General features: G+C 38.6%; 1 protein-coding gene across 3 annotated transcripts in view; it reads right to left on the reverse strand.

Annotated features, from left to right (window-relative positions):
- Positions 1 to 12517, reverse strand: part of NSMAF (neutral sphingomyelinase activation associated factor) — a 67357-nt gene extending 54840 nt beyond the window's left edge. For 2 of the 3 annotated variants that reach the window (XM_077166824.1, XM_077166823.1), the window contains exon 1: positions 12405 to 12517. In XM_077166824.1, coding sequence (XP_077022939.1) covers positions 12405 to 12463 — 59 coding nt within the window. In that variant the 5' untranslated portion in view covers positions 12464 to 12517. Of the gene's footprint in view, positions 1 to 11842; positions 11862 to 12404 lie in introns of those variants that run through there. The other variant, XM_077166827.1, reaches the window with a different exon arrangement.
- Positions 12518 to 13982: the final 1465 nt, after the last annotated feature.

Consider the following 13982-nt stretch of genomic DNA (forward strand, 5'->3'; position numbering starts at 1 on the left):
TGGATCATTCTCAAGGATAGACCATATGCTGGGTCACAAAGAAAGTCTCCACAAATTTAAAATTGAAATCACTCAAAACACTTTCTCAGATCATAAAGGAATGAAGTTGGAAATCAATAATAGGCAGAGTGCCAGAAAATTCACAAACATGTGGAGGCTCAACAACACATTCTTAAACAACCAATGGGTCAAGGATGAAATGACAAGAGAAATCAGTAAATATCTTGAGGCAAATGAAAATGAAAACACAACATATCAAAACTTATGGGATATAGGAAAGGCAGTGCTAAGAGGGAAATTTACTGCCCTAAAAGCCTATATTAAAAAACAAGAAAGGGCAAAAATCGAGGAATTAACTGTCCACTTGGAAGAAGTAGAGAAAGAACAGCAAACTAACCCCAAAGCAAGCAAAAGGAAAGAAATAATGAAGATTAGAGCAGGAATACATGAAATTGAGAACATGAAAACAACTGAGAAAAATCAACAAAACCAGAAGCCGATTCTATGAGAAAATCAGTAAGACTGATGGACCCTTAGCAAGATTGACAAAAAGAAGAGAGAAGATGGAAATAAATAAGATCAGCAATGGAAGAGGAGACATAACCACTGACCGCACAGAAATAAAGGAAGTAATGACAGGATACCATGAACAACTTTATGCTAAAAAATACAACAATGTAGATGAAATGGACAACTTTCTAGAAAGGCATGAACAACCAACTTTGACTTGAGAAGAAATAGATGACCTCAACAAACCAATCACAAGTAAAGAAACTGAATCAGTCATTAAGAAGCTCCCCAAAAAGAAAAGTCCAGGACCAGATGGCTTCACATGTGAATTCTACCAAACATTCTGGAAAGAATTAGTATCAATCCTGCTCAAACTCTTCAAAAAAATTGAAGAGGAGGGAAAGCTACTTAACTCATTCTATGGAGCCAACATCACCCTCATACCAAAGCTAGACAAAGATATTACAAAAAAAGAAAACTACAGACCAATCTCTCTAATGAATATAGATGCCAATATCCTCAACAAAATTCTAGCAAATCGAATCCTGCAACACATTAAAAGAATTATATACATCATGACCAAGTAGGATTCATCCCAGCTATGCAAGGATGGTTCAACATAAGAAAATCAATTAATGTAATACACCATATCAACAAATCAAAGCAGAAAAACCACATGATCATCTCAATTGATGCAAAAAAGGCATTTGACAAAATTCAACATCCTTTCCTGTTGAAAACACTTCCAAGGATAGGAATAAAACGGAACGTTCTCAACATTATAGAGGTAATATATGAAAAACCCACAGCTAACATCATCCTCAATGGGGAAAAACTGAAAACGTTCCCCCTAAGATCAGGAACAAGACAAGGATGTCCACTATCACCACTATTATTCAACATTGTATTGGAAGTTCTAGCCAGAGCAATTAGACAAGAAAAATAAATAGAAGGCATCAAAATTAGAAAGGAAGAAGTAAAACTCTCACTGTGTGCAGATGATCTGATACTACATGTCGAAAACCCCCAAAAATCCATAGCAAAACTACTAGAGCTAATAAATGAGTACAGTAAAGTGACAGGTTACAAGATCAACACTCAAAAATCTGTAGTGCTTTTATACACTAGTAATGAACAATCTGAGGGGAAATCAAGAAAAGAATTCCATTTACAATTGTAACCAAAAGAATAAAACATTTAAGAATAAATTCAACTAAATAGACAAAAGACCTATACAAAGAAAACTACAAAAAACTGTTAAAAGAAATCACAGAAGACCTAAATAGATGCAAGGGCATACCGTATTCATGGATTGGAAGACTAAATATAGTTAAGATGTCAATTCTACCTAAAATGATCTACAGATTTAATGCAACAACAATTAAAATCCCAAAAACTTACTTTTCAGAAATAGAAAAAACAATAAGCAAATTTATCTGGAAGGGCAGGGTACCCCGAATAGCTAAAAGTATCTTGAGAAAAAAAAGTGAGGTTGGATGTCTCATGCTACCTGACTTTAAGGCATATTATGAAGCTACAGTGGTCAAAACAGCATGGTACTGGCATAAAGATAGATATACTGACCAATGGAATAGAACAGAGTGTTCAGATATAGACCCTTTCATCTATGGACAACTGATCTTTGATAAGGCAGTCAAGGCAATTCACCTGGGACAGAACAGTCTCTTCAATAAATGGTGCCTAGAGAACTGAATATCCCTATGCAAAAGAATGAAAGAGGACCCATATCTCACATCCTATACAAAAATTAACTCAAAATGGATCAAAGACCTAAATATTAGATCTAAGACCATAAAACCGTTAGAAGAAAATGTAGGGAAATATCTTATAAATCTTACACTAGGAGGCGTTTTCCTAGACCTTACACCCAAAGCAAGAGCACGGAAGAAAGAAAGAAAGAAATGGGAACTCATCAAAATTAAATACTTTTGCGCATCAAAGAACTTCGTCAAGAAAGTAAAAAGACAGCCTACACAATAGAAGACAATATTCGGAAACAATATATCTCATAAAGGTCTAGTATCCAGAATATATAAAGAGATTGTTCAACTCAACAACAAAAAGACAGCCAACCTAATTACAAAATGGGTAAAAGACTTGAACAGACACTTCTCAGAAGAGGAAACACAAATGGCCAAAAGGCACATGAAGAGATGCTTAATTTCCGTGGCTATTAGGGAAATGCAAATCAAAACCATGATGAGATATCATCTCACACCCATCAGAATGGCCATTATCAACAAAACAGAAAATGACAAGTGCTGGAGAGGATATGGAGAAAGAGGCACACTTATCCACTGTTGGTGGGAATGTCAAATGGTACAACCACTGTGGAAGGCAGTTTGATGGTTCCTCAAAAAGCTAAATATAGAATTGCCATATGACCCAGCAATACCATTGCTAGGTATCTACTCAGAGGACATGAGGGCAAGGACACAAACAGACATGTGCACACCAATGTTTATAGCAGCATTATTTACAATTGTGAAGAGATGAAAACAGCCAAAATGTCCATCAACAGACGAGTGGCTAAACAAACTATGGTATATACATATGATGGAATATTATGCAGCTGTAAGACAGAATAAAGTTATGAAGTATGTAACAACATGGATGGACCTTAAGGACATTATGCTGAGTGAGATTAGCTGAAACAAAAGGACAAATATTGTATGGCCTCACTGATATGAAATAACATTAGTGAATAAACTTGGAGAATTTCATTGGTAACGGAGACCACCACAAGATAGAAATAGGGTAAAATATTGGGTAATTGGAGCTGAAGGAATACAGATTGTACAACAGGACTGAATGTAAAAACTCAGAAATGGACAGTACAATACTACCTAACTGCAATACAATTATGTTAAAACACTGAATGAAACTGAATGTGAGAATGATAGAGAGAGGAGGGCTGGGGGCACAAATGAAATCAGAAAGAAAGACAGATGATAAAGACTGAGATGGTACAGTCTAGGAATGCCTAGAGTGTATAATGATAGTGACTAAATGTACAAATTTTAAAAAATGTTTTTGCATGAGGAAGAATAAAGGAATGTCATTACTGCAGGGTGCTGAAAATAGATGGTGATTAATATTTTAAAATTTTACCTTATGTGTGAGACTAAAGCAAAAAATGTTTATTTGGTACAAAATTCATATTTTGACTAGTACATTCCTTAATATAACTTATGTAGACAGTTTAATTGAACACCATAAGTACATGGAACCTTGAGTAGGATATGAGATTCTGTTGGTTTGTCCAGAGTGATGCCCCGATGAATCCCAGAGTGATTTGAACAGTGAATAAAAAAGTATTTGCAAAGTCCCCTTTGGGGAATGCTGAGAAAGGGGGAAAATTCAACTTTCCCAAGTTGAATTTTTGATATTCTCATAGAAGTGTGGACAACCAAAGCTATAGGCTGAGCCCCCAAACTTGGAGGTTGTTCATATGAAACTTAACCCCACAAAGGATACGTCAAGCCTACTTAAAATTAGGCCTAAGAGTCACTCCCAAGAGAACCTCTTTTGTTGCTCAGATGTGGTCTATCTCTCCAGCCAACACAACAAGCAAACTCACCACTCTCCCCGTCTGCGTGGAACATGACTCCCAGGGGTGTGGACTTCCCTGGCAATGGGAACAGATATCCTGGAATGAGCTGGGACTCAGCATCAAGGGATTGAGAAAACCTTCTCGACCAAAAGGGGAAAGATGAAATGAGACAAACTAAAGTGTCAATGGCTGAGAGATTCCAAACAGAATCGAGAGGTTATCCTGGAGATTATTCTTTCGCACTAAATAGATATCACCTTGTTAGTCAAGATGTAATGGAGAGGCTGGAGGGAACTGCCTGAAAATGTAGAGCTGTGTTCCAGTAGCCATGTTTCTTGAAGATGATTGTACAATGATACAGCTTTCACAATGTGACTGTGTGATTGTGAAAACCTTGTGTCTGATGCTCCTTTTATCTACTTTATCAACAGATGAGTAAAACATATGGAATAAAGATGAATAATAGGGGGAACAAATGTTAAAATAAATTTAGAGTGAAATGCTGGTGATCGGTGAGGGGGAAGGGTGGGGGTATGGTATGTATGAATTTTTTTCTGTTTTCTTTTTCTGAATAGATGTAAATGTTCCAAGAAATGATCATGATGATGAATATGCAACTATGTGATGATACTGTGAATTACTGATTATATATGTAGAACGGAATGATCAAAAGTTACGCATGTTTGCGTGCATTTGGTGTTTTTCAGTATTTTTTTAAAAAATTAAAAAATAATTTAAAAAATTGTTGGGTGGGATTTTTTTGATTAAATTGTTTTCATGGAGATGTGAGTCACCCACTGGTGGATGGGGCCTTTTGATTAGGTAGTGTCCATGGAGCTATGTCTCCACCCATTCAAGGTGTGTTGCTTACTGGAGTCCTTTAAGAGGGAACCATTTTGGAAAAAGCTTCAAAGCTGACATAGACAGAGATCTTTAGAGATATAGAAAGAAAATGTCCCTGGGGGAATGTGTTTTGAAACCAGGAGCCAAAGGACCAGCAGATGCCAGCCACATGCCTTCCAAGCTGACAAGAGGTGTGTCTCCTTAGACCTTTCTTGAATCAAGGTATCTTTTTCTGGATGTCTAGTTTGGACATTTTAATGACCTTAGAACTGTGAATGTGTAACTTAACAAGTTCCCTTTATAACAGCCAACCTACTTCTGGTACATTGCATTCCAGCAGTGTTTAACAAACCAAAACAGTATTCATTAGCATAACCCTGGTAAGTGTGAGGATAAAACAGAACAACACTTCAACTGTAGTCTGTAACTAATGGCCTCAAAATAAGCTTTCAACTGCTTTTCTTTATTCCCTGAATTTAGGGCCTAGATTCAACGTTCTTGCAGCAATCACATTTGTTCCTAAGCTTAAAGTATTATGTCTAAATTATGAGATTCTATGCTCTGTGCATTTAACCTAATAGCTCCCTGGAACTTCAGGTGTCTGTGTGACACCTGAGACTCAAAGTTAAGATTCTCCAGCTCTAAAGGTGCTTAAGAAGCAGCATTAATTCTAAAAAGACAACGCCAAACAACTACTACTAAACAAGTTAACAAAGAATCAAATTTCAATTGAAGAGGTAAATGGGGCTAATCTAATAATAGGCTAAGGTAAATCAGAATAGGAGGTAAAAGTAATATTATCTATATTTTAAAACTTTAATTTCTATGAGGGACCAAAAAGGAGAAATTAACTTAATCAATTTTAAAAAAATTTTCTATAGCATATTTATTTAACCTGTCTAGTTGGTTCATTTAAACAAACTGACTCAGCTTTATTTAAAGTAGAAACCAGGATAGAGAAAAAGATCTTAATATTCTGTATTATATTAAGTTAATGTAATATTCTGATACATTTCAGAGTGTTTTAGACATAAAGTAAAAAGTATTTGCAAGATCCCTTGAGGGACTGGAGAAGGAGTGCATGAAGCTGCTAAACCTCCCCACCAAGTGGGATTCGGGCTATTCTCTCAAGCAATAAGGAGCTCCCAATTTACTAAACTGTAAAAAGGAATGTTGTAAGGTCTAAATCTAAAGTCCACTCCTTTTTGGAATACATAAATTATTCCCATTTAAGCCTAAAACAGAGAGACCTATGAAAATAAACTCTAGACTAAATGAGCCTACCTCATAAAATGGAAATATGCTAATAAGCCAAGTCCTCAATCTTGAGACTTACACTTATAAAACTTATTTCTGTGATAACGTAATGGCTGAATATTACCCTCTGAAAACCTCTTTGTTACTCAAATACAGCTTCTCTGTAAGTGAAACTGCAAATGAACTCACTATCTTCCCTCCTATAGAAGCCATAACTCCCAGTGGTAACCTCTCTGGCACCAAGGGATTAACAATGTTTTCTTGATCAAAAGGGAGAAAAGAAATAAAACGAAAGTTTCAACGGCTAAGAGATTTCAAGAGTTGGGAGGCTTTGTAGAGGTTACCTTCATGCAGTTATCAACCAGATATTGTCAACATTGATCCTGAAAACCCTAATGAGCACCCTGGGTTCTATCTAAAAATCTCTAAAACGTTATTTCCCCATTGTGACATAGTTCTATATCACCTAATCATAATCCTTATGCTCCTTTTATTTAAACCTACAATTTTCAGTTTACTGTTTGTTTTTCAGAGACTTAAGGCCTCCAGATTGTTCCTATGCTAGTTAAAACCTGAAACCCAGAGCTACCAGTCTCTCCAGGAACAACAACCAGTTTCATTCCTCTGCCCCATAAAGGTTGCATGCCTTTTCAGCATGAAGAATTCAGAGCAGTCATCACCCAGATATCCCTCAAGGTTGACGAATAAACAAAACAAAAGGATGGAACTGTAATCGAGAAATTAAGAACTGACAAATAATTTTCATTGAACCATTATCCAGATGCTTTTTTACAATCACAAAGAAAACCTTCTAATGTTTTATAAATGAAGGAACCTGAGTCAGCCCAGAACCAACCCACCCCAATTTCTAAACAATCTTACTAGATGAAGCTAGATGTAACCAAAATTGGCCCACCTGATATACACAATAGCTTAAACTTTAATCTGTAAGTGACTTATACTACATCATAATACTAAACATTATACCCATTATCATATTAAGGCCACCATTTTCTTACATACATTCTGTGACTAAGCATGTAGTCAATCTGTGCATGCTCAATAATTAGATCATCTCTAACTTCATCATCTTGAATTATACTCATTATTTTAAAACTTGGCCATCTTTTGATACTATAAAAGTATCAGAGTTACTGTAATTCAGGGAGACAGATTTTAGGCCTATAGGCCATCTTTTTCCCTTGCTTCATGTAGCAGTAAACTCCTTCCCCTCTTTGAAACCCAGTGTCAAAGATGGGTTGTTATGCAGATTGGACAGAGAATCCCACATTTGATCAGTAACAGAACTATTAAAAAGTACATCTATATGCTATTTACAAGAAGCATACCTAAAACCTGAGGACACAGAAAAAGCTGAAAGTAAAAGGATGGAAAATACTATGTCATACAAATAACCAAGAGAAAGCTGGTATAACTATATTAATAGCAGACAAATAGACTAAAACAGCAAAAATTATTAAGAGTAAAGAGGACTTTATATATTGATAAAAGATTCAATTTGCGAAGTATATAGCAATTCTAAACTTGTAAACACTAATAACATAGCTTCAAAATCAGTACAGCAAAATGTGATAGAAATACAAGGCAAAGTTTACAAATCCACCATCATGGGAGGTGATCATGAATTATCTCTGGTAGATCAATCAGTAAAAATTAAACAGAAAATCTAAGCACAATTAAGCTTACTGTAATGTGTGTGTGTGTGTGTGTGTGTGTGTGTGTGTGTGTGTGTGTGTATACATAAAGAGAGAGAGAGAGAATACTGTACCACCATCAAACAGATTGGCCACTCATTAAACCATAATATAGAATTTCAAAGAATCACTATTATACAGACCACATTCACTGGACACAAGTTAAAAATAAACAATAAAAAGAAAAAAATAAAATCTATGAATTGAAGATATAGACAGATGAATGGATGGATGGATGGACAGATGGATGGATGGACGGACAGATGGATGGATAGAATGATACAGCAAATATGGCAAATATTAATAGTTGGTGAATTTGGGTATCTGGGTAGGGGCTATGTGGAGTTCTCTGTATGGATTTCATATTATTTTTGCAACTGCCCTGTAAGTTTGGAATTATTTCAAAGTTAAAAATGTTTAAAAAAATCTGAGTTGGAAACGTTAAGACATAATTCTAAATATCTGATGGTTGAAAGATGAACTCACAATGGTATTTGGAATAATCCAAGGACTTAATTCCTTAAATAGTCTCTTCTATTTTATATCACTTCTTAATTTTAATGAAAATCATATGGCATTTTATAATATGAAATATATAAAATGTAATATCAAACATATAAACTCATAATTATTTACCCATAGATTCTTGTACTCTCTCAAAGACAGACATTTTGGAAGAAGTTACTTTGAGACAGCAATAAGAGCACAGGCTGGTAATGCAATTTGGGTAAGGCCAGCATAACTTCTAAGTTAATAAAAGATACGTGCAACATTTATTTCCTTTCCCACTGCGTTTTTTATTACATGAGAAAGGTGCATTCTATTTCTTTATGTCATGGTTAGCTAGATTATCCATTTCTTACAAGCCCAACACCACTGCTGACTTCCAGGTGGCTCTGCAGCTTGTCTCCCTTTTCAACATCTGGCATGCTCAGCAAAGAGATATTAAAAGCCTGGAATCATCCACCTTAGATATAAAAGATTAAAGAGGAGTAGGAAAAATCCTTTCACTCTCTCAACAAAAAGTTTTCAGTGAAGTGATACAGAATCAATTGATTAAACATTTTGAGTAAAAGAATTTCAATATCAGCATAGCCAAGGGAATTATACACACAATGAATACTTGAAGTAAAGTTGAAGTCTAAGCAATTTTTAAAAAAGTATTAATATGTAGACACCCAATATAGAATTCAGGATCCCTAATATTTTATCCTGGATAATAGCTTAAAAGTAACTAGTATGTATGAAAAATAAAATAAAATAATTAAAAATAAATAAAAGTAACTAGTATGATAATAAATGCATAGCTATATGATGATATTGTGAACCACTGATTGTACACTTTGGATGATCACATGGTATGTGAATATATAATATATATCAGTAAAAAAAAAAGGAACCACTAAATAATCTATTCTATGATATTATACATAACTCTTCTTCAGAAAGAATATACTTTATCTTAATTTCTGTATTATCCAAGGTGAAAATAGCTAATCACAAAAACCACTACTAGAACATGAAGAGCAAAATATATTTAACAATCAGCTAGTCCTAAATCTTAAAATAGGCATATCTTAAATAACAGTACTTTGTATAAGATTCTTATTCACTAATCCACTGTATATATCTGTCATTCCCAAAAATTCCAAGGAAGTTATGTGATCAGTCTTTTTTATTCTGCTTTTTCCAATTATTTTCATCAACACTTGTGTGACACTTTTAAAAACAAGTCAAATCAATATGTTTCCTGCCATCTAAATCTTAACCAGAGTACTGGCGTACTTAATTTGAATGTCCAAGATTTACTGTTTTTCTAAACCTGAAAATTATCAATGTAATTCTTTATCAATGTCACCAATAAATGGTACCACTGTACACTTACTTGTTCGAGTCAGAAACCTGGGAGTAGGACTGCTATACTTAGCAAATAGAAATACAGGCTGCTCAGGTAAATTTGAAGCATCTCTCAGTAACTGATAGGTCAATTAGAAAAAAACTTCTTCCATTAAGGAAATAGAAGATCTAAGCACAGTTAACAACCTTAATGTAATGGATATATATCAAGTAGTTTTTAGTATAAGTATGTCCTAAATATTGCATGGGACACACACGACTTCTGTCATTTACTTGGAAACCCTACCTAGGAATCACCCCTGACTTCCTCTATCACCACCTACATGAAATCCACCATACCTTCCAATTTTGCCTACTAAAAATATCTAGAATCCACTCACTCCTTTCCATTTGTTCTGCCACCACCTCAGTCTAAGCCACCAATGCAAGAATCCCCCAACCAATCTCTGCTTACACTTTTGTAAAAAATCACTTATTCTAAACCCAGCAGCATCAACTTAACACTAAGAGAAATAAAAGCTAACTTCAAGTTTCTCCTTTTCTGGGGCCAATAAATGGTGTTCACAGAAACCTCAAATCTCTAAATCAGCATCAGAGGAGCCAATGAAGTCACAACTTTGAAGGATGAGACCTTTCACCAATAACCTCTGAAATAGTCCACCCTTCAATTTCCCCAACAAAAAAGTTCTAAAAAAGAAAAAAAAACAGTTCTATTGGGTGTTTCCAAACCCGTGACCCTATACCAATCATTTGCTGATGTGTTTATCGCCATAAAGGGATAAAGGGATGAGCCAGTAAAAACCTGGGACTCAAAAAATTGGTTTAAAATACCCTTGCCTTTCAGAATGAATTTTAAGAGCCATAAAGAAACAGCGTGGTGCTGGTCCACGTCTGATTGTGAGACAGATTTCTGTACTTCAAGTCGACATCCGATGGCACCACATCCTAGTTAGGGTCTGTCCATGGATCAGGGTTGTAGAGCCAGAAGGCAGAGCTTTAAAGAAATTGGGCAGTCAGCAAGTAGGATTCCAATAAATAAAACAACACATGACTTTTGCAGATTCCTGATGCTCAGTTAACAGCTGATGCCTCTTGATTGATGAATAAACGAGAGGGGCTGGTAAGAGCTTTTGCAGGTTGAATCACCTCCCTCCACCAAGAAGACTAGCTGAGATCAGCTCTCCTGACACTACTGGTAGAGGTATATAAATTAATCGAATTAAACCCAAATTACAGGCAATGATAAAGAAAATAGGTTTTCCTGTAAATCAAAAAATTCAAAGAATTGTTACAGATGCTACTTAGATCATAGAACATGATAGTAATTCAAGTATTTCAAAGTTTTGACAACATAAATCTAAGTATCCATCTATCTAATACACAATACCAACAAGACTTGCTGTTGGTACTGAACAAAGAAATGCTACTCAAGCTCTTTCCATCTTTACAATTGCAGTCAAGCCCCTCCACAAATGAGTTTAGTTTCAGCTCAGTTATTATTTAATAAACAGGTCTCTCTGTGGTGGAAGCCTCACCACACTAACGAATTTCTCAGAGGTAATAGCCAAGAAGTGTTTTCTGTACAACTCCTCTACAGTAAGGGGAATGAAATTTCAGACTGTGGATATCCCGTCTAGACTAACATTAAAGATTAGAGAAGGAGATGCAAGTTTGCATCAAGGGCACCAACAGCTACAAAATGCCTGCAGACAAGCTGCAAAATCCCACACACCTCCAAGTCTGCATTTGTATATCCATGTATAACATGCTTGATGGTATCCATTGATCAGACAAGGTGACAGGCTAGAAGCCCTCTCAGAAAACCACTGTGCTCACAACCAAAATAAACATGTGCAAAATTATTTCCCATCCCTTTTGGCACGTGGGACCTGAGGCATCAGCCAGTTGTTTCGGTTATCAGAAATGCATCGGGAAGTACACTCAGACCAAAAGTGAGGCTTCTTTAGGGAGCCTTCCCTTGGAGGCTGAAGACAAGGCAGCCCATGGGGCCCAGAAACTCCTAAAGCACACTACCCTGAGACTCGGCATCCTTTCAGCCTCAGCCGGGGGACCAAAAGTCGCTTACCGGGATGCCGGTGACAGCACATGGCTGCAGAGCCTTCAAGTACAGCAAAAAGAGCCCATTGCTTGGGAGCACCAACGTCTACGGGGAGGGCGCTGGCTCTCTTCGGACCACCCAAGCCCCACAGGGCAGGGGGCCAGCCACGCCCGGGCTTTAGATTTGGAGGAGCCGGCAGCGAGCAGGGAGGGCGAGGTGAGGCGTAAAGTCCACCTCGACCCCCTCCCCGGGAGGCCGGATGGTTGTCGTCCTCCCAGGTTCCCCCTACGTGCTCCGGCCCCACGCCGGGTTCCAGGGACTGGGGGTTCTGACACGCCGCGGCCTCCCCCGGCCCTACTAACACGGGGAAGGGCGAGCGGCGCCCGCATGCTCCGGGTCCGGTGCCCCCGGGGCCTCGCTTCCGGGTGGGAGGGCCGGCCGCGCTCCGCCCGCCCTCGGCCCGCGCACCCGACCCGGGTCTCGGGCGCTCTCGGGACCCCAGTCAGGCCTACGCCCTGGGTCTCTGACCCACGGACTCCGCGCCCCCGGCGCGGCCTGGTGGCCCTCGGGCCGCGCGCCGGGCGCTCACCTCTGCTTGGAGTAGAGCTGCAGCTGCTGCTCCCGCTGCTTCTTCCGGATGAACGCCATGGAGGGGCGGGCGCCGGCGAAGTCTGGGCGCCCTGCTCGGCCCGCCGCGCCGGGGAGGCCCGCGGGGAGGCGGAGCGCGACGAGAGGGCCTGGAGGTCTGCGGACCGCGCGGCTGCCCGCGTGAGCGCCGCTCCGCGGCCGAGAGCCCGACGCCGCCCAGCCGGCCGGCTCAGCGCGGCATCTCCGCGTGGGGACTCGGCGGCGCCGTGACTCAGGCGGGGAGGGCGGCCCGGGCGCGGTGACCCAGGCACCGCGCCACTCAGGCCGCCCCCGAGTTCCCGTGAGGACCCAGAGGCCAGGCCACCGACCAGGCTCGCTTACACACGGAACGTTTGGCCAGCTTGACTTTACCAACCCCTGCATTGCTGTATTTCAGATATTTTACGCACAGCGACGAATGCTTGCCCTTGAACTGTATCCCTTTTTTTGTTCTAGGGACTTGACATAACGTTTGGGGCCCTCAGTCTCTTGGTTGTTGCAAGTATTGGTCGTGTGACTGTTTTTTTTTTTTTTAAATAACAGCTTTATTGAGATATAATTCATATATCATGCAATTCACCCGATGTTTTATTCTACATGCACAGATATGTGCAGTCATCACCACAATTTTAGAATATTCTCGTAATCTCAACAAGAAATGCCCTTTAGCTGTCACCCCTTATCCCTCCATATAACCCCCCAATCCCTGAGCAACCACTTATCTACTTTATGTCTCTGTAGATTTGCCTATTCTGGACATTTTATAGAAATTGAGTAATAGAACTGTGGTCTTTTGTGACTGGCTTCTTTCACTTAAAATATTTGCAAGGTTCATCCAGGTGGTAGCATATATCAATATTTCATCTTTATATTGCTGAATAATATTCCATTGTATGGATGTACCACATTTTGTTTATCCATTCATGAGTTGATGGACATTTGGGTTATTTCCACTTTTTTACTATTGTGACTAGTGTTTCTACGCAGAAGGGTGTGCTGGTTTGAAATTTGTGTACCCCAGAATAGCCATGCTCTTTATCCTAATCCAGTCTTTTGGGGGCAGACCAATTGGGTGGGATCTTTTTTTTTTTCTGGGTTCTTTGTCATCTATGCATTTTTATGTTGTGAAATATATATACAAAAAAGCAATACATTTTGAAGAACATTATAACAAGCAGTTATAGAACAGATTTCAAAGTTTGGTGTGGGCTACAGTTTCACAATTTCAGGCTTTTTCTTCTAGCTGCTCCAAGACACTGGAAACGAAAAGAAATATCAATATAATGATTAAGGAGTCATACTCGTTTGTTAAATCCTATCTTCTCTGTTATAACTCTTCCTCCTCCTTTGATCCTTCTCCCAATCTTTAGGAGTATTGTGACCCATTCTAACTTTTTCATGTTGGGAAAGGGTGTCGACAGTATGGGACAGGGGGATGGAACTAGTTGATGTTATTGGAGAGGCTGACCCCTCTGGGTTTCAGAGCTTATCTATCTGGCCTAGGAACCTACCTAGACTTTGTAGGTTTATGCAAAGTAAT

The sequence above is a fragment of the Tamandua tetradactyla genome, chromosome 6 (genome assembly GCF_023851605.1).
Source record: "Tamandua tetradactyla isolate mTamTet1 chromosome 6, mTamTet1.pri, whole genome shotgun sequence".
Lineage (NCBI taxonomy): Eukaryota > Metazoa > Chordata > Mammalia > Pilosa > Myrmecophagidae > Tamandua > Tamandua tetradactyla.